The sequence below is a fragment of the Pongo abelii genome, chromosome 5 (genome assembly GCF_028885655.2).
Source record: "Pongo abelii isolate AG06213 chromosome 5, NHGRI_mPonAbe1-v2.0_pri, whole genome shotgun sequence".
NCBI classification, from domain to species: domain Eukaryota; kingdom Metazoa; phylum Chordata; class Mammalia; order Primates; family Hominidae; genus Pongo; species Pongo abelii.
Genome location: NC_071990.2, coordinates 106,888,864 through 106,910,176, shown reverse-complemented (window position 1 = coordinate 106,910,176; position 21,313 = coordinate 106,888,864). Strand labels below are relative to the sequence as shown.

General features: G+C 42.3%; 1 protein-coding gene across 1 annotated transcript; it reads left to right on the top strand.

Moving 5' to 3' along the window:
- Positions 1 to 896: 896 nt before the first annotated feature.
- Positions 897 to 2,814, top strand: LOC129059826 (basic proline-rich protein-like; the record flags this gene model as incomplete). Its single annotated transcript, XM_054557103.1, is given in 4 exon segments — positions 897 to 1,147; positions 1,703 to 1,989; positions 2,091 to 2,461; positions 2,464 to 2,814. Coding segments are annotated over 4 exon segments (1,260 nt in total), but the record flags the coding sequence as incomplete, so codon positions are not given.
- Between the last annotated feature and the right edge of the window lie 18,499 nt (positions 2,815 to 21,313).

Below are 21,313 nucleotides of genomic sequence, written 5' to 3'. Positions count from 1 at the left end.
TTTTACTCGTCATGTATCACATGGATCCTGTATAATGAATGGAGCCTCCTCAGAGTATACTTTGTGGCTGATGAGTTAGAGAATTCTGAGACTATAATAAACTATTCCCTCTTGAGTCTAATGTCCTTCCCTGTTTCACCATTTCCTATGGTAGTTCTTTTAAATATCTGAGAAAAGGTAGTAGGTTTATTACCTTTAAAACATAATCTGATAATGAACTTCTCCAGTTGGTTGGCCCTTCCCCTCCTCCAGCTGCCCCTTCCCCTCCTCCAACTGTCCCTTCTCCTCCTCCAGCTGTGCCCCTTCCCCTCCGCCAGCTGCCCCTTCCCCTCCTCCAGCTGCCCCTTCCCCTCCTCCAGCTGCCCCTTCCCCTCCTCCAGCTGCCCCTTTCCCTCCTCCAGCTGCCCCTTCCCCTCATCCAACTGCCCCTTCCCCTCCTCCAGCTGCCCCTTCCCCTCCTCCAGCTGCCCCTTCCCCTCCTCCAGCTGCACCCCTTCCCCTCCTCCAGCTGCCCCTTCCCCTCCTCCAGCTGCCCCTTTCCCTCCTCCAGCTGCCCCCCTTCCCCTCCTCCAGCTGCCCCTTCCCCTCCTCCCACTGTCCCCCTTCCCCTCCTCCAGCTGCCCCTTCCCCTCCTCCCACTGTCCCCCTTCCCCTCCTCCAGCTGCCCCTTCTCCTCCTCCAGCTGCCCCTTCCCCTCCTCCTGCTGCCCCTTCTCCTCCTCCAGCTGCCCCTTCTCCTCATCCAGCTGCCCCTTCCCCTCCTCCCGCTACACCTTCCCCTCCTCCCGCTGCCCCCCTTCCCCTCCTCCAGCTGCCCCCCTTCCCCTCCTCCCGCTGCCCCCCTTCCCCTCCTCCAGCTGCCCCTTCCCCTCCTCCCGCTGCTCCCCTTCCCCTCCTCCCACTGCCCCTTCCCCTCCTCCAGCTGCCCCTTCCCCTCCTCCTGCTGCCCCTTCTCCTCCTCCAGCTGCCCGTTCTCCTCCTCCCACTGCCCCTTCCCCTCCTCCAGCTGCCCCTTCCCCTCATCCAGCTGCCCCTTCCCCTCCTCCCGCTGCCCCTTCTCCTCCTCCCGCTGCCCCTTCTCCTCCAGCTGCCCCTTCCCCTCCTCCAGCTGCCCCTTCCCCTCCTCCCACTGCCCCTTCCCCTCCTCCAGCTGCCTCCCTTCCCCTCATCCAGCTGCCTCCCCTTCCCCTCCTCCCGCTGCCCCTTCCCCTCCTCCAGCTGCCCCTTCCCCTCCTCCCGCTGCCCCTTCCGCTCATCCAGCTGCCCCTTCTCCTCCAGCTGCCCCTTCCCCTCCTCCAGCTGCCCCTTCCCCTCATCCAGCTGCCCCTTCTCCTCCTCCCGCTGCCCCTTCTCCTCCTCCCGCTGCCCCTTCTCCTCCAGCTGCCCCTTCCCCTCCTCCAGCTGCCCCTTCCCCTCCTCCCACTGCCCCTTCCCCTCCTCCAGCTGCCCCCCTTCCCCTCCTCCAGCTGCCCCTTTCCCTCCTCCAGCTGCCCCCCTTCTCCTCCTCCAGCTGCCCCTTCCCCTCCTCCCACTGTCCCCCTTCCCCTCCTCCAGCTGCCCCTTCTCCTCCAGCTGCCCCTTCCCCTCCTCCTGCTGCCCCTTCTCCTCCTCCAGCTGCCCCTTCTCCTCCTCCAGCTGCCCCTTCTCCTCATCCAGCTGCCCCTTCCCCTCCTCCCGCTGCCCCCCTTCCCCTCCTCCAGCTGCCCCCCTTCCCCTCCTCCAGCTGCCCCTTCCCCTCCTCCCACTGCCCCTTCCCCTCCTCCAGCTGCCCCTTCCCCTCCTCCAGCTGCCCTTTCCCCTCCTCCTGCTGCCCCTTCTCCTCCTCCCGCTGCCCCTTCCCCTCCTCCAGCTGCCCCTTCCCCTCATCCAGCTGCCCCTTCCCCTCCTCCCGCTGCCCCTTCTCCTCCTCCCGCTGCCCCTTCTCCTCCAGCTGCCCCTTCCCCTCCTCCAGCTGCCCCTTCCCCTCCTCCCACTGCCCCTTCCCCTCCTCCAGCTGCCTCCCTTCCCCTCATCCAGCTGCCTCCCCTTCCCCTCCTCCCGCTGCCCCTTCCCCTCCTCCCGCTACCCCTTCCCCTCATCCAGCTGCCCCTTCCCCTCCTCCCACTGCCCCTTCCCCTCCTCCCGCTGCCCCTTCCCCTCCTCCCGCTGCCCCTTCCCCTCCTCCCGCTGCCCCTTCCCCTCCTCCCGCTGCCCCTTCCCCTCATCCAGCTGCCCCTTCTCCTCCAGCTGCCCCTTCCCCTCCTCCCACTGCCCCTTCCCCTCCTCCAGCTGCCTCCCCTTCCCCTCCTCCCGCTGCCCCTTCCCCTCCTCCAGCTGCCCCTTCCCCTCCTCCAGCTGCCCCTTCCCCTCCTCCAGCTGCCCCTTTCCCTCCTCCCGCTGCCCCTTCTCCTCCTCCCGCTGCCCCTTCTCCTCCTCCAGCTGCCCCTTCTCCTCCTCCAGCTGCACCTTCCCCTCCTCCAGCTGCCCCCCTTCCCCTCCTCCCGCTGCCCCTTCTCCTCCAGCTGTCCCTTCACCTCCTCCCGCTGCCCGTTCTCCTCCAGCTGTCCCTTCCCCTCCTCCAGCTGCCTCCCCTTCCCCTCCTCCAGCTGCCCCTTCCCCTCCTCCCGCTGCCCCTTTCCCTCCTCCAGCTGCCTCCCCTTCCCCTCCTCCAGCTGCCTCCCCTTCCCCTCCTCCAGCTGCCCCTTCCCCTAATCCAGCTGCCTCCTCTTCCCCTCCTCCTGCGGCCCCTTCCCCTCCTCCCGCTGCCCCTTCCCCTCCTCCAGCTGCCCCTTCCCCTCCTCCTGCTACCCTTCCTTCCTCCAGCTGCCCCTTCTGAGAAACTCACTGGGGATGATTCGAGTGGTTTCTATCATAAACATTTAACATTTCAGGATGCTACTTTGGAAATGACAGTCTTGTTTTGCAAAGCACTGAGGTCTCTATTGAGATCCAATGAAACTTGTCATTGTGGCTGCCATTTTACATTCTAGACTAACTGGAAGGCTAGGTTAGACTAACCTCCCTACCCCCCACCTCTAATAAATCTGAAAAGATTTAAAAACAGTTTACAATCAGTTATGTTATTAACAGTAGATGTGGTAACCCCTTGAGAAGGAAATTTAGTTCAAAAACATTTGCAGTTAGGTGGAGTAGATTTCTTTCCCATGGCAAAAGAAATTGTTACTGGAGCAGCTGAATCATTTCTACTAATCTAAAAGAAACATGTAATGGGCTGAGTTTTCCTGAGAGTGCTTCAATATTTGTGCTTTTCTGGTTACTTATTTCTATCAGATTTTTACTTTCAGGTTAAAATCTAAGTATAAGGAGCATGAAGGCTCAGTCAGCATGTTTCTTAGCCCCAAATCAAGGCATGTGTTCTCTGAACAAGAATTTTTGTCTCTTCTAGATGCAAGAGGAAATTTGGAGATGTTGCTTGAAAGTTTAAGTATTGGCGTTACCGAACCATTAGAATATTACATATGGACAACGCCCATTAGAATATTACATATGGACAACATGGTGGAACATTTTGAATAAGGTTTGTCCCACAAAATCTAGTATAAATGTTTACTTTTGTCCTTTTTAATGATATTGCATTTGAATTATACTGAGTACATTATGACATATGAAACTCTCAGACTGTAGGATGGGAACAGCCAGACTTTATGCAGTGCAGGCGCTGGCAAACTTTTTCTGTAAAGCATCAGAGAGAACTATTCTGGTTTTGCAGGTCATGTGGTTTATGTCAGAACACTTGACCGTTGTAGCACAAAAACAGCTATAGACAAGAAGTAAATGAATAAGTATAGCTCTCTTCCAAGAAAACTTTATTTAATGCCACTGATTTGAATTTTAAATAATTTATATATTATTTTATACAACATATAATTTTATTTAATTTATATATTATGAAAATATTTATCTGATTTTTTTCAATTACTTAAAAATGGGAAGCCATTCTGTAGCTTGTAGGCTCTATGAAAGCAGACTGTGTGCGGTGGCTCATGCCTGTAATCCCAGCACTTTGGGAGGCCGAGGCGGGCGGATCACAAGGTCAGGAGATCGAGACCATCCTGGCTAACACGGTGAAACCCCGTCTCTACTAAAAATACAAAAAATTAGCCGGGCGTGGTGGCGGGCGCCTGTAGTCCCAGCTACTCGGGAGGCTGAGGCAGGAGAATGGCGTGAACCCGGGAGGCGGAGCTTGCAGTGAGCCGAGATCACGCCACTGCTCTCCAGCCTGGGCGACAGAGCAAGACTCCCTCTCAAAAAAAAAAAAAAAAGAAAGCAGACTGGCAGACTGTGGTCTGGATTTGTCCTGTGGGCGACGCTTTGCTAACTCCCATTATAGTGAATTAGCGAGTTAAGGATCTGAACTTAGGAGAAGACAGAGGTAAGATGTCATACACATTTCTTGGACTGATTGACTTTCTTCAGCTAGTAAAACTTCTGAATATCATACTTGGTTGTGGTTTGAGTGCTTGTTCCTGGTGGGAGTAAATGAGTGTTTTGGGGAACAAATGTAAGGGCATTTATAAACAAAAATTTATTCCTAATGATAGCACCTCACATTCGTGAAGAGCTAAGTTCCACTGGCCATAATATGCATGTTTAAGAGTCTCATAAAAATTTGGCCTGCTGTGAAAATGCTTAAAATCTACTCAGCAACTTTCAAGTATATATTTTTATTAACTATAGTCACCGTATTATACAATGGATCTCTTGAACTTATTCCTCCTAACTGAAATTTTGTTATCTTTTGACTGACATCTCCCCAATCCCCTCCCCTTTCTGCTAGCTCCTAGTAATCACCATTCTCCTCTTTGTGTCTGAATCCAACATTTTTAGATTCCACACGTAAGTGAGATGCTGTGGTATTTGTCTTCCTGTGCCTGGCTTATTTCACTTGAACTAATATCCTCCAAGTTCATATGTGTTTTTGCAAATGACTAAATTTCCTTCTCTTTTGAGGCTGAATAGTATTCCATTTTGTAAATATACCATATTTTCATTATCCATTCATCTGTTGATGGACTCATTGGTTGATTCCATGCCTAGTGCTACAGTGAACATGGGAGTGCAGCTATCTCTTTGACTTACAGATTTCATTTCCTTTCGGTATATATCCAGTAATAAAATTGCTGAATCATATAAGTAGTTCTATTTTTTTCTTTTTTATTATACTTTAAATTCTAGGATACATGTGCAAAACGTGCAGGTTTGTTACATAGGTATACACGTGCCATGGTGGTTTGCTGCACCCATCAACCCATCATTTACATTAAGTATTTCTCCTAATGCTATCCCACCCCTAGCCTCCCCACCCCACAACAGGCCCTAGTGTGTGATGTTCCCCTCCCTGAGTCCAAGTCGTCTTATTGTTTGACTCCCACTTATAAGTGAGAATATGCGGTGTTTGGTTTTCTGTTCCTGTGCTAGTTTGCTGAGAATGATGGTTTCCAGCTTCATCCATGTCCCTGCAAAGGATATGAACTCATCCTTTTTTATGGCTGCTTAGTATTCCATGGTGTATATGTGCCACATTTTCTTTATCCAGTCTATCATTGATGGGCAGTTGGGTTGGTTCCAAGTCTTTGCTATTGTGAATAGTGCTGCAATAAACATACGTGTGCATGTGTCTTTATAGTAGAGTGATTTATAATCCTTTGGGTATATACCCAGTAATGAGATTGCTGGGTCAAATGGTATTTCTGGTTCTAGATCCTTGAGGAATGCCACACTGTCTTCCACAATGGTTGAACTCATTTACACTCGCACCAACAGTGTAAAAGCATTCTTATTTCTCCACATTCTCTCCATCATCTGTTGTTTCCTGACTTTTTAATGATCACCATTCTAACTGGCATGAGATGGTATCTTATTGTGGTTTTGATTTGCATTTCTCTAATGACCAGCGATGATGAGATTTTTTCATATGTTTTTTGGCCGCATAGATGTCTTCTTTTGAGAAGTGTCTGTTCATATCCTTTGCCCACTTTTTGATGGGGTTGTTTGTTTTTTTCTTGTAAATTTGCTTATGTTCCTCATAGATTCTGGATATTAGCCCTTTGCAATTAGAAAACTGCAACAATTTTTGCCCATTCTTTAGGTTGCCTGTTCACTCTGATGATAGTTTGTTTTGCGTGCAGAAGCTCTTTAGTTTAATTAGATCCCATTTGTCAATTTTGGCTTTTGTTGCCATTGCTTTTGGTGTTTTAGTCATGAAGTCTTTGCCCATGCCTGTGTCCTGAATGGTATTGCCTAGGTTTTCTTCTAGGGTTTTTATGGTTTTAGGTCTTACGTTTAAGTCTTTAATCCATCTTGAGTTAATTTTTGTATAAGGTGTAAGGAAGGGATCCAGTTTCAGTTTTCTGCATATGGCTAGCCAGTTTTCCCAGCACCATTTATTAAATATGGAATCCTTTCCCCATTGCTTGTTTTTGTCAGGTTTGTCAAAGATCAGATCATTGTAGATGTGTGGTGTTATTTCTGAGGCCTCTGTTCTGTTCCATTGGCCTATATATCTGTTTTGGTGCCAGTACCGTGCTGTTTTGGTTACTGTAGCCTTGTAGTATAGTTTGAAGTCAGGTAGCATGATGTCTCCTGTTTTGTTCTTTTTGCTTAAGATTGTCTTGGCTATATAGGCTCTTTTTTGGTTTCATATGAAATTTAAAGTAGTTTTTTCTAAGTCTGTGAAGAAAGTCAATGGTAGCTTGATGGGGATAGCATTGAATCTATAAATTACTTTGGGCCATGTGGCCATTTTCTTGATATTGATTCTTCCTATCCATGAGCATGGAATGTTTTCCCATTTGTTTGTGTCCTCTCTTATTTCCTTAAGCAGTGGTTTGTAGTTCTCTTTGAAGAGGTCCTTCACATCCCTTGTAAGTTGTATACCTAGGTATTTTACTCTCTTTGTAGCAATTGTGAATGGAAGTTCACTCATGATTTGGTTTTCTGTTTGTCTATTATTGGTGTATAGGAATGCTTTTGATTTTTGCACATTGATTTTGTATCCTGAGACTTTGCTGAAGTTGCTTATCAGCTTAAGGAGATTTTGGGCTGAGACAATGGGGTTTTCTAAATATACAATCATGTTACCTGCAAAGAGAGACAATTTGACTTCCTCTCTTCCTATTTGAATACCCTTTATTTCTTTCTCTTGCCTGATTGCCATGGCCAGAACTTCCAATACTATGTTGAGTAGGAGTGGTGAGAGAGGGCATCCTTTTCTTGTGACAGTTTTCAAAGGGAATGCTTCCAGCTTTTTCCCATTCAGTATGGTATTGGCTGTGGGTTTGGTAGTTCTATTTCTTAATGGAAATAAATAAGTATGTGAAGTTAAAAAAGGAAAAAGACCCGTGCTATTAGCTTCTTTGTATTACTTTGGCACGTGCACTTGTTATTTTATTTTTATTTTTTAAAGAAAAAGTATTTTATTCATTAAAAAAATCATTTTTAATTGTTCTGGGTAGTTCTATTTCTTAATGGAAATAAATAAGTATGTGAAGTTAAAAAAAGAAAAAGACCTGTACTGTTAACTTCTTTGTATTACTTTGGCACATGCACTTGTTATTTTGATTTTATTTTTAAAGAAAAAGTATTTTACTTAAAAAATTTTTATTTTTAATTGTTCTGGGTACATAGTAGGTATATATGTATTTATGGGGTATATGAGATATTTTGAAACAGGCATGTGATGCGTAATAATCACATCACGGAGAATGAGGTATCCATCACCTCAAACATTTATCCTTTTGTACTTGCTGTTTTAAAAGTAGATGTTAACTTTTCCTTTTCAGTAGGATTATTATTTTATCATTATATTATTATAGTTTTTAGAGTTTAATTTCAGAAGCATATTTTCATAATGATATTCAAATATGCAATCATAAGGCTGCAATTTAAATATCCATCATTTAGATTCTAATACAATATTTTTCTCCTTTTCACCAATGGTATGCTCCTTAATTTTAAAGGCTGGAATAAAATGGACCCTGAATGACATGCGCTAGAGTGTTTACAGCAGCACTATTTGTAAGAGTCAAAACTAGAAATGACACAAATGCCCACAAACAATAAATTTGAGCAATTAAAATGTGATATATGCATATAATACAATGCAACATAGCAATAAAGATGAATGACCTATAACCACACATGAAAATGTGAGTGCATCTTACAAACAAGTCAGATAAGACAGTACACACACTATAATCCAATTGTTTTTGAAGGACAAAATCAGATAATGCTGGCAGAGGTCAAAATAATGGGTGCCTTTGAATTATTTACTGGAAAGTGGCAAGAGGGATGCTGGTGACATTGTTTCTTAAACTGGGTGCTAGTTACCAGGGGGTGTTAATTTTCAACAATTCTTCCCATTGTACATTATGAAATGTGTACTTTTCTTGGTGTATATTTTAGCTCAATTAAAAAAAAAGGGAGAAAAAAGTCCAACTTGCTGAAGCTTTAACTTTTAGAAGTTCCCTAAGATGAGGAGATAGAGTGGATAAAGGGAAGTTTTTGTTCTTCTTCAAATGGTTATCTTTTAAAATATTTTGGCTGTGACTATTTCTATAAAAGCAAAGTCATGACTCAAAAAGAAAATACTGCTAGTAAGAAGCCATCAGGGGCCAAGTCTTGTCTTAGAGAATGACTCTTCAGGAATCCCCACTATGTTTGTATCTTCACTTCACCACTTGCTTAGGGGACAACCACCTCTCACTCTCCACTCAGTAATTTAAAGAAGCTGATAGCATTGGTCTCCATAGATGTTTTTTTTTCTTTCTGTATCAAATGCTTTATTTGTTCTTTTTATTATTCTTGTGTTCTTAGTCTCGGAGGCATAGCTTGATTTCTCTTCCCCTTTTCTTCCTTTCTCAATCTAAGATGTCAAAAACTAAAGTACCCACCTCTGATTTCCTTCTCTAAATCTGACTACCTTTTCTGGTCTAGATGTTGAGGAAGGAAAAAGGTAGGCAGATCTCCCTAGAACTGGAAGAGCTGGAGTGTGGATTAGGAGAACTGTCTTCTGATGTACATTGTCCCTCAATGGGATCATCACAGCCATCCAATGCAATAGTGATTTTCAGACAGGGAAACTCTTTGTTTTTTAAAAAGATATTGGAATATATACACATATTGGTATATGTATATCTGTGATGTCTGATTCATCAGTGGCACAACTTTCTCAGGAGAACCTGGGGTAGCTGGCAATCAGATTCTGCTTGGGGTTACTTAAATCTGTAACTTCTTAGATGTTATAGTTGCTCTGCATGTGCCAAGGATCTCAGCCAAATCAAGAAAACCATTATATACATATACACACACATATCTGTATATACATATATATACACACACATATCTGTATATACATATATATACACACACATATCTGTATGTACATATATATACACACATATCTGTATGTACATATATATACACACACATATGTATATACATATATACACACACATATGTATATACGTATACACACATATGTATATACATATACACACACATATGTATATACATATATACACACACATATGTATATACATATATACACACACATATGTATATACATATATACACACATGTATGTGTATACATATATAGACACACATATATGTATATACATATATACACACATATATACATATATACACACATATGTATATACATATATACACACATATATGTATATACATATATACACACATATGTATATACATATATACACAGATATATGTATATACATATATATACACACATATGTATATACATATATACACACACATATATGTACATACATATACACACATATGTATATATACACACATATGTATATATATACACACACATATATGTGTATACATATACACACACATATATGTGTATACATATATACACACATATATGTGTATACATATATACACACATATATGTGTATACATATATACACACATATGTGTATACATATATACACACACATATGTGTATACATATATACACACACATATGTATACACATATATATACACACATATGTGTATACACATATATATACACACATATGTATACACATATATATACACACATATATGTATACACATATATATACACACATATATCATACTTATGCCCAATTTCCTCATGTATACATATTTTGAGTATTTTAAATATATTACTAAGTAGCAACTGATAAAAGTTGTAAAAGAGTTTTTTTCCTGTTCTGTAGTTTTTCAATGTGTCAGGAGACTATGATTCTTACGTAGTCTGAAGCATTTCTGTTGGTCTCCATATTCTGCCAAAGGAGATATGTTAATGGATGGGAGGTCAGAATTCAGAGGTGATTAAAGACTTCCTGCCTCAGTGAGAGAGATACTTCTAATTTTTCAGATCCTTAGGGTAGTGATGTTGATGCTGTGGGGCAAAAATGTTCTTTAGTATTAATAACCAACCTTAGGCTGGGCTCAGTGGCTCACACCTGTAATCCTGGCACTTTGGGAGGCCAAGATAGGTGGATCACCTGAGGTCAGGAGTTCGAGGCCAGCCTGGTCAACATGGTGAAACCCCGTCTCTACTAAAAATATAAAAATTAGCCTGGTGTGGTGGCGGGCATCTGTAGTCCCAGCTACTCAGGAGGCTGAGGCAGGAGAATCACTTGAACCTGGGCGGCAGAGATTGCAGTGAGCCGAGATGGTCCCACTGCACTCCAGCCTGGGCAACAGAGCAAGACTCCATCTCAAAAAAAAAAAAAAAGAAAAAAGAAAAAACAATTCCTCTTAATTCTTAATGGCATGTTTCATAAGGCAGGAAACATCTCTTTAGAATCAGGTCTCTGTTAGTCCATGAATCCAAATGGATGACAAACTCTGGTTCACATGAAAATGCCCAGTGACCTCTGCACATGGTAATGAATAGACAAATCAGTGCCCATATCCTGTATCTGAAACCAGAGACTGGTGCTGGCCCCTTGCTACATGAACCATGTGGCACACAGGCTCTCCTAGACTCCCACCCTGGCTTCTCCACTCTTTACAAGGTGAGCATTTGCCTCTTCTACGTGGGTGGAGATGGGTGCATGCTTATGTTCACCTTCTCCCTCCCCTGTGCTCTGGGGATTCCCTGGATTCAGGTGCTTCAAGACCCCAGCTGGGAGGCTAGAAGCCTTCATTTCCCGTGTCTAAAGGAAAAGGACCAGAAACTTAGTTCACCATTTTTTCAATATTTTTTCTGCAAGATAGATGTAAGCACAGTAAAAGCAAAGAAAGAGGTGGAACATAAGAGAGACTTTGAAATATAGGAAAGGAGAATACAAATGTAAAGTTAGAAACATTTCCATTAGAGAAAAGAGTATCTCTTATTACTGTTACTAGTCAACATTGAACTAGAAAGTCCAGCCAATGCAATAAGCCAAGAAACATAAAAAGAGGCATACAAATTGAAAAGAAAGAGTGGAATTATCCTTATTTGTGGATTATATGATGGTATACCTAAAAATTGAAAGATAATCATTTATCACAACTAATGAGAGCTCAGCAAGTGACCAGACCCAAGGAAAACATTTAGAAAAGGTGACCAAAAAGCCAAATTAATGATGTGACAGTCTCATTTGAAAATAATTGTGTAATAATTTGTTAAAACAGCTGGAGAAAATTTGTTAAAACAGCTGGAGAAAATTTGTCTAGAAATAAAACATGTTTCTATTTTGATTGTCCTCTTTAGGTTCAAAAGTGGCTAAATGTTAGACTGATGTAATCTTCTTTAAACAGTTAAAATTATCTACTTGTGTCTTCTTTCTACATGTTTTACTTTTTCAAAAATATCCTCTGCATAACAGCTTTTGCCAAGCTTCCCACACATATGCAGGCTTTGTTCCCACAGTCTGGGTCCTTCCCCTTTTTCTGCCTTCCTCCTTGGTTGGTCTTTCATGTGTCCTCACTTTGTCTACTGATGGAACTTGCCACTTGATCATATTTCTTCCTGGGCAATGTTTCTTTATTTCATATTGGATTTATTGAAAAGATCACTGGCTTTGGACTCAGATACGTATAGTAAGTTATTTAGCCTCTTGATATCTCAATTTCCTCATTGGTGAAATCAGAACAATAAAAACTACCTCACTGGATTTAAGTGATGACTAAATATGATAGATGTGTCTTAAGTGCCTAGTAGCCTAATGCAGAAGATATGTTACAGGTTCAGGCCTTTAGGGACAATCACACCCACTACCCACTATTCTGGCCAAAATAATCATGCAAAATTAAGTGAAAATGAAGCTAATGGTTTGGTACAACTGGTTACAGCCTCAAGTCAGGGAAACCCAGGTAAACATTTTGAAATCAAATAGTATTTATGTTCACGTTTATTTTATTTTTGGTGAAGTATAGCACATATACAGTGAAGTATACAAATTCTAAGTGTACTGCTCAATTACTCTTTCTGTGTATATACCACTCCCTCATATCACTTCTCAGGCAATAACTACCCCCACATGCTCATATTTTAACTTTTATTTGCATTGATGGGAAGAATAAGATATAAGCCTTGTCCTGGCAGATTGCCTTTGCCCTCAAGACCTCCCTGACTTGTGTTGTCTTGGCCAAGTCATTACACTTGTCTGTGTTAATCCCTTGGGTATAGAGTAGGTTTGACATGAGGTAATGTTCAACAGACCAGGTGGGAAGTTTTAGAAGCTGTTATTAAAAGGAACTCTGTGAATCTAAAGCAGTAACTCAGCTATTGTGCCAATTCCTACTTTCACTGAGTCGTATTTGACATTGCTTGATGCTATTCTCCTATGGCATGGTTTCAGAGTCAAGACATTTGTATTTGTTGTCTTAGCCAGCACCAAGAAAGGAGCTTTCCATTACTGTCCAAAAATCTGTGTCCCTAATGCTGCCTTTGGGAAGAAAACTTAGGTGATAGAGGCTTTTGCATGTCACTTACTATACGGAAACAAATTTAGTCAAATATTTCTTTTTGTTTGATTGAATTTTAATGACTGCTTTAATCCTTAGAAAAGATTGGAATCGCCAAAATTGAGTGATAAGGTTTAACAGGGCAGAATCTTTTTTTTTTCCCTGGAAACATTCTGACAATTTTTCTAGCTTCAGCATATTCCTTGCCAAGGTTCCTGTTTACTGCCACATCTCAGACAAAATGGCGACACTTCCTGAAGTTCCATCCTGGGAGTAGAGATCTTGAACATATTTTCTTTCTGGAAACATTTTCTTCAATTGCTTTTTGTAATGCCTGCTCTTTTGATTTCTCTCAACCTCTCTAGTCTTTCTTTTCATTCTTCTTTGAGAGGACACTCTCCGTCATATATCTGACTATGTGTATTTCCCACAGAGTTTGTCTCAGACACTCTTCTCACTCTATATATTCTCCATGGGTAATTTTATCTGAACCTATAGCTTCAATTATTATCTATATGCCTATGGTTATCAATTTTATATGTCCAGCTCAGATCTCTCTCTCTGCACTCCTGAACAACTCTGCTATTGCTTACCAAAACTTTCCAATTGTAAATATGAAACAAACCCCAAACATGCCCATTCAAAACAGGCCTCACAGATTTCCCACACCTACCTTAACCTCACCCTACCTGCTCCTCTGCTTTCTATATCTGTGAGCAGTTATTGAGTTTCCCACACCAGACACTAAGCAATCATCCTTGACCTTCTCATACTCCATGTCACCAAACCTTCTATGTTGCTATTGCTTAAGTATCTTCCAAAACCTATTTACTTCTCTCCACCTTCCCCTAACCTAACCTACCTTCATGTCTGGCCTGGAAAACTACAATGGTCACTTCATTCTAGCTTCCTTCCAGTTTCCCACACAGCAGCCAGAGTGATCTCACTGTTGGAACAATAAACAAAATCTTTAATGTGGGCGCATCTTACTTCCCCTACCACCTCTTATGCCATTCCATCCTCATTCTGAGCTTCAGCTCCACTGGTCTGCTTTCAGTTCTTTAAAATATTATTATCCTTCTGCTACAGGGCTTTTGCACATGCTTATTTCTCTAAGTGGACAATGCTTTCTCCCTTTTTAAAATCGTGTCTGCAGACAGATCGGCTGAAATGTCAGTTCCCCAGGGGAGCATCCCTAACTCTCTCATTTGGTCAAGTTTTTTTCATGACACATCTGTGTAGCAACTTGTTTCTTTCCTTCAAACACTCGATTTGGATTTTCATAATATTTGTTTGCATGTGATTTTTTTAAGCTGAAAACTTATCTCCTTCATTTGATTGTATACTCCGTAGTACTGGTTCAGTATTCACTGAGATAGATGTACAGGATTCATGTATACGCAGAGTTTTGTACTTAGTAGGTCCTTGATAAACATTTAGAAATACAATTAGTTTGCAGTGAGTTTTGCAGTGTAAAATGATCATAATTGAGGGAAGGAACAATGGTCACTGAGCAAGCTGGGATTTCTTTTTCCATTCAGTGCCCAAAGGTCACTCTTACATTTACTGCTCCATGGAAGGCAAGGAAGTGGTATCTCTTCCTGGAGCTCCAGCAGATAGAAACATGCCGTGAGTGTTGGCAGGAATGGAGACTTTAGGGAAGAGTGATTGTGGTAGAAAAGGTCCTATCCTTCTAGCATCTGGTCCTTAGTTGTGATGCTAAATCCCTCCCATCAATACTTTCTAAGCTTTAGCAAGCATAAGAATCAATGGAAGGACTTGTTAAAACTCAGATACCTGTGGCCCACCCCCAGAGTTTCTGATTCAGTAGTTTGGGGGTAGGGCCTGAGACTCTGCATTTCTAACAAGTTCCCAGGTGATGCTGCTGCTGCTACTGCTATGGGCCAACACTTGGGAAACTGCTACCCTAACTAATTCTATCATGAAACTCAGTTCCAAATTAGTTCCCCATGATGGAAGACCTCCTGTACCAGCAACTGCTTATTGACTCTAATATAAAGTTTATATGGTCAAAGAAGTAGACATTGACTGATTTTCATTATGTTACCAGTACTAATACCTCTGTGGGATATTCCAAATAAGTTAACATGTTATTGGTCGCTGAGTTTCTAAGTGTTTTAAGAAATACAGCATAGTAATTATAGTGTGTAAAAAAAGGAAGAAACGCAGGTGATCTTCTGTTTGGTACAAACAGCAGATGAGTAATACGTACAGCACTTTTTGGCAGGGGCAGACTACCCACTATGGAAGCTGCAGCAACCCAGCTGGGAGAATGAGGGATGGGGGAAGGCCAAGAGGTGAGCCCAGGTAGAAGCAGCCATTTGTGGGTGAAATAAAATTTAGTCTAGTAGTATCTTAGTTTGGATGTCAAAAGATCTGAAAGAACATGAGGTATGAGGATGACAGTGTGATTGTGTGTACAAAGCATTGTCTGAAGAATGCTTTGAAGAAGAGCCCTGGCTCTAGTCTGCTCTGGTAATGTACTCAACAACTCTGGGCTTCAATTCCTTCAACCCCTCAAAATGGGGTTAGTCTAGATCAAGAGTCAGTGAATTTTTTCTATACATGCCAGACAGAAAATATTTTGGGATTTGTGGGCCATACCCTCTCTGATGCAGCAATTGAACTCTGCCATTGTAGTGTCAAAACAGCCAAAGATAGTATGTAAATGAATGGGCTTAGCTGTGTCCCAATAAAACTTCATTTACGGAAACAGGTGGTGGACAGAACTTGGCCCAGCATCTTAAATCAACAGTCCCCAACCTTTTTGGCAACAGGGACGGGTTTCCTGGAAGACAGTTTTTCCACGGGGGAGGTTGAGGGGGGTGGTTTAGGGAATGAAACTGTTCCACCTCAGATCATCAAGTGTTAGTTAGATTCTCATAAGAAGTGTGCATTGTAGATCCCTCACATGTGTAGTTCACAATAGGGTTTGCACTCCCATGAGAATCTAATGCCACTGCTGATCTGACAGGAGGCGGAGCTCAGGCAGTAATGCTTCCTCACCCGCTGCCTACCTGTGTGGCCCAGTTTCTAAGAGGCCATGGACCAGTACTGGTCCGTGGCCTGGGGGTTGGGGACCGCTGTCTTAGATGATTAGTATTTGAATTTAGTTTTTGATTACATACTCCTATAAGTAACAACAACAACAAAATTTAGCATGTATGCTTAATGGATGTATACTAATTTATATATATGCATCTGTAAAGATCTAATATATTATGTACAGTACAAAACACACCCCTAAAATAGAAGTTTAAAAGAAATATGTTAAAATAAAGAAACAAGTGATCCAATATTTTCCCTAAATTCTACTGGATCTTCTTATGTGGAGGCCACTCATCTTGATAGTTTCAAGGGCTGTTTGATGTTTTAATGTCCTATTGTTATATGTGTGGCAAACCACCCACACTGTACATCTGCCAGGTGATTTTTGGCTGAATCAACTAGAGAGTTAACTCCGGGTAATCTGTACTAACAGGGGAAGAAGAGAGGCAGGCAACTAAAAATACAAGAGCCAGCTTAATGTGATTTTGGAGCAAGTCCCAGTGCTCAGTGGCTGGGAGCCCCTCTGGGCGTGGGTACTCGCCACAGCCGTGGCTGCAGTGGGCTGGGAAATAGAGAGGGTAGTTAGTTTGAGTGGCAGTGGATAAGTGAGTATATGAAGAAAATTGGTCATGAACTTTTAGTTGTGAAAGGAGCCTTCAAAATCTGTTAGCTCACCCGCTTCATGTTTCAGATGAAATCTTTGTATCTAGAAAAACTTCTGTGATAGCTAGTGAGAGGCAAAGCTGGTCTTGCAACTCAGGACTTGAAACATTCTCACCTAAGTCCTCAACAGGAAAAAATATTTTTCTTTGTATTTCTTTAGTGCTTTTCATTTTAGAACAAATCTGTTTTCAAAGCATTATGAAATTTTGCTACAATAGCAAAAATTGTTCATCTCCATGTGTAAGTGAACATTTAAATGATTGTACAGTCCCACGCACATGAGCGTTCCTGGAAATGGGGAAGGAATACATGTTTTGTGGCTTCTTTTCTGGTCTCTCACGTTACTATAAACTTGGAGCATATGGGTACCTGGGGCCTGAAGAAGATACATCACTATATTGGCAGAGTGTTCTAAGAGTACAAACAGTCGTCAACCTACTGTGAATGTAGTAGTGTTTGCAATGGAAAAGGAATGGATCCTGAATTCAATATTTTCCATATAATTTTACGTAAATGCTTTTATGAATTCCCCTCTTTGAAGGAAGAAGGAACAGGGAGATACTGCCAGTGGGGAAAGTTTATTAGCAGTCTTCCAAAGCTACCCACCCAACTGGCGCTGGTTCATGATACATTAGAAAGAAGAATTTGGAGATATATTCTATGGTGAAGGGATTTGAACTCAGAATAATCTGGGTCCCCAAGTGGATCTAGTGCCTGGTTCCTGTCCTCAGGGGATTCAAAGAGGATTTTAAGTATGGCCACTAAGATGGATGCTGAAGGATGCTGGAGGGAGTTTGTGTGTTTTGAGTAGGAATAGACACAGTGCTGTGGTGTTTCAGTAGATTGTGGGCTCTGCCAAGGATGGCACAACTGGGTCCTGGACTGGGAGAGGCCAGGATGGCTGTGTTGCACAAGGCGAGAGAGTGAGCAGTCTGATTCCCTGGTGAGTTACGTTCAGCTTGTGCAGGAAAATCTGGTGTCCTGAGTCTGCTGGTGTTTCTGCACAAATTCATTTGCCAGTCTCTTCCTTTTTGGATATGCTTCTGGGCATTACCCTTTCAGAAAGGTTTTAGGATGGAAGTCCCCAAGGGTCTGTTCCCTTCCTCTAAGTTAATATTTCCATGGTAAGAAGTACAAAAATTTTCTGTGTGGGTGGATACCAGAAGGGTTTGTCTTTTTTCTCTCTGCCCTCCCCTCACTCCCTGAAAATGATGACAAACATTCTCTCTCTGCAAGGTTTTCTGGCACCAAAACACTTGCCTGTGCCATCTGATCCTGCTGTCTTGTTGGTTCTGTGTTTGCAAATCTAGCGAGCTAAACCCACTGAATTGCTGATCTAGAGAAGTTTTAAAAGTGCCCATCTTTCATTCCCTTTCTGTTACTTCTTATAGAGATTTATTTCACTCACTATTCTTTCGTGTACCTTGGTGGCTAGTTTTGCTTTGAGTGCAAATTAGAGAGTATTTTCCCCCTCTGGCTTCCATTTTTAATCACTCAATGAGAGCATATGTCAGAAATATTCCATTTTTAAACTTCACCAAAGAAGCAGTGATTTTGGATGCGTGTAAAAGAGGGGAAAAAATAAGAATAATCAGAAGATTCTTTACAATGTGAGAATTTGATTAGATATAGTTTTGTCCTCACTTTCCCTTTGAAAGGCTAAAACTTTGCTGCAATTCTAAGATTATTCACCCCTTTTCATTTTTTTTTCTTTAATGTCTAGGCTAAAATTTCCTCATGCTGTCATATTTGAATATGGATTCCTACTTTAGGAAAATCACAGCTGACAAAATTGTCTCAAATGGCATGATAATCTGGTTCTCTGCAATTTTCCAAATGCAAAAGTTAGCAGGTGGGAATCATTGATATGCACCCAGGAGAGCCCACTTCCCCTCTTGGAAGACTGTGGCTTTATGTGTTCAAGGCCGGTAAAAGGTTGGCCAGATTCGAACCTCAATGGTAAGTGTGAGAGGTAAACATCCTCTTGAAGCCAAACTGAAGAGTCATGCTAGGGATGTGGGGAGGGGAGGGTTTTCTAGGAAGTGCTCCACACAGAGCTGATAGCATTTTCCGGGACAGAAAGTAAATAGGGGTTTTGTGTTGGTCTTTGAATACAGAACCGGTAAAAGCCACAAACAGAAAAACAAAAACTCTCTCAGATGAAGGTTCTAGTAAAAGACTTGTTATCTACCTCCATCCAAAAAAGAAAAAAAACCCAAAAAACCCAATGAGAGTAAATAGCACCTTCAATGACTCTTCAAACGCTTCATTGCACACCTGAGTTGGTTGATTGAGTTTCCTCAGCAGGTCTGAGGGACATTGTTCCCATTCTCAGGGGATGACCTAAGACCCTCAAGGTAATTGAGCGAATTGTCTGCTCCTGAATGGAAGCCTTCCTGTCCATGAAAGTTGCCCAAAAGCTAATCACAGGTGATGTATGGGGACCGCATTCCTTCTAAATGCACCTTTCTTTTTAAGAGGGTGTGTGTACCTTTGGCTGGAAAAGAATGCCACCTCCTACCCCCACTTCCAGACTATTCTCTACAGCTCAAAGAAACTTCATCTCTTCAAGTCCTCACCAGGCCGAAGGGGACTTGGCACCTTTCTGTGCACAAGTGAATTTTTGTCATATTTATCCAAGTATGTCAGGTGTAACTTGACGTCTTCCAAAACAGAGATGTAACTTGGACATTTAATTCTTACATTTAACGTTGTGGAGGATTGAAGATATGGTTAAATGACCAGGGTCCTCATTCATCTTTTCTGTCTCAGGATGATCAGTGGTCTAAAGGGATTCCTTTCTTTTTGGAAGGGATCCACTTCTATTGTGGTATATGACTCCCTGAGCAAGAGATGCATCATATATCTTGTGTTTTTTCCAATGTCCTCACTGTTTCTGCCAGGAGAAGTCTCACACATCTTTCTAGGTCCGTTCAAATACTCCCTCCTCTACAGTAGGTTTGGAAGAACACTATCATCATATTTTTCTTAAGCGTCTTCCATCTCCTCTATTAGATGTCAGGATCCTGGAACGCCAGGGCCAAGGCTTTTTATCGTTTTTGCACTCATCTCTCCTACCTACACCCCAGATAAGATATGATAATTAGTGCTTAGTTAAAGCTAATATTTGTAAAACACTTCACCTGTTACAAAGTGCTTTCACAGAGATTCTCCTACCTAATAATATGAGTTGAAATGAAATTAACTGAAGTAACTGAATCACTCAATCCTGTTAGGGAGTGGAGGCCTAGGCAGAGGAGGAGAAAAAGAAACGGAACTAGGGAAGGCAAGATAAATGCGATGAAAACACATACAATAGGGAGGGGCAGAGTGCCACCAATGGCTATTTCCAGGTTATACTGGCCCCACTAGATGGCTCGTTCCTGCTATTCCAGGTGGACTCGTTCTCAGCTTCATACCAAGAACTCCAGCCTTAAAGGCAGAGTTGGCTTCTGCAAAACTGGAGAGATGGACTGTAGAAGAAAAGTTTTTTTTTTTTTCCCTGACAAGAAAGATGCCACCAGGAAGAATGCACATCATGGCTACAATCTTGTGGTTTGTTGTGGTTGTTGTTTTTCTCCTTCTGCTGAGGGAGTAAGTAGGAATGGGGTTCAGCTAAGCCCCATGAAAGGCAAGAGATTTTCCTTTCTGCCAGGGAGGCCCAGGAAAGGCAGCAGAGCCGGGGAGGACTGGCAGGTCCGAGGTGTTCTTGAGGTCCAAAGGAATTGTGACGCTCTGGATGAGAGTGGAAGGAAATAGCAGTGGCTGGAAAGAACTTTCTTAAATCAAAAAAAGAAAAACCAGACTTCAGTTCAGTAGCGATTGGTCAGAGAGAGCAAGGTGGTTTACTTGTGATTTTTTATAGATCTCCAAAAATTTACTCTGAATTATATCTCAAGCCCCTAAACTTTAGGAAGTATTTTTCTATTACTTTAATAGCCATGTTTTTAATATTAAACATGGACACATGTGTTTTATGTTTCTATAGGAAAAGGATAATTTAATAGGTCTTTTTCTATTCCTGCTTCTCCCTGTACCTACAGTGGAAGAGTTTGACTGTATGGTTGACTTATCACAAGCAGATACCAGGATGCCAAGTAGGGTTCTCAGGAAGAAACCATTAACTTTGATGTGACTGTCCTTGCCCAAAATAAACTTGCTAACATAATACAAATGTCTTAGCTCCGCATAGCCAACGCCACTTTTCGCACATGGGCTATGTTATTCATTTTAGTTCTGTAACTTTTTAAAAAATTTTTATTTATATTTTTATTTTGGGGGTACATGGGCAGGATGTGCAGGTTTGTTACATAGGTCAACATGCACCATGGTGGCTTGCTGCACCCATCAACACATTGCCTAGGTATTAAGCCCAACATGCATTAGCTATTTTTCCTGAAGCTCTCCCTCCTCCAACCCCACACCCCATGTGTGTTGTTCCCCTCCCTGTGTCCATGTGTTCTCATTGTTCAGCTCCCACCTATAAGTGAGAATATGTGGTATTTGGTTTTCTGTTCTTGCGTTAATTTGCTAAGGATAATGGCTTCCAGTTCCATCCTTGTCCCTACAAAGGACATGATCTAATTCCTTTTTATGGCTACATAGTATTCCAGGGTGTATATGTTAATATTAAAGGGCACACACCATGTCTGTTTAATTTCTCTACCATTCTGTTCCA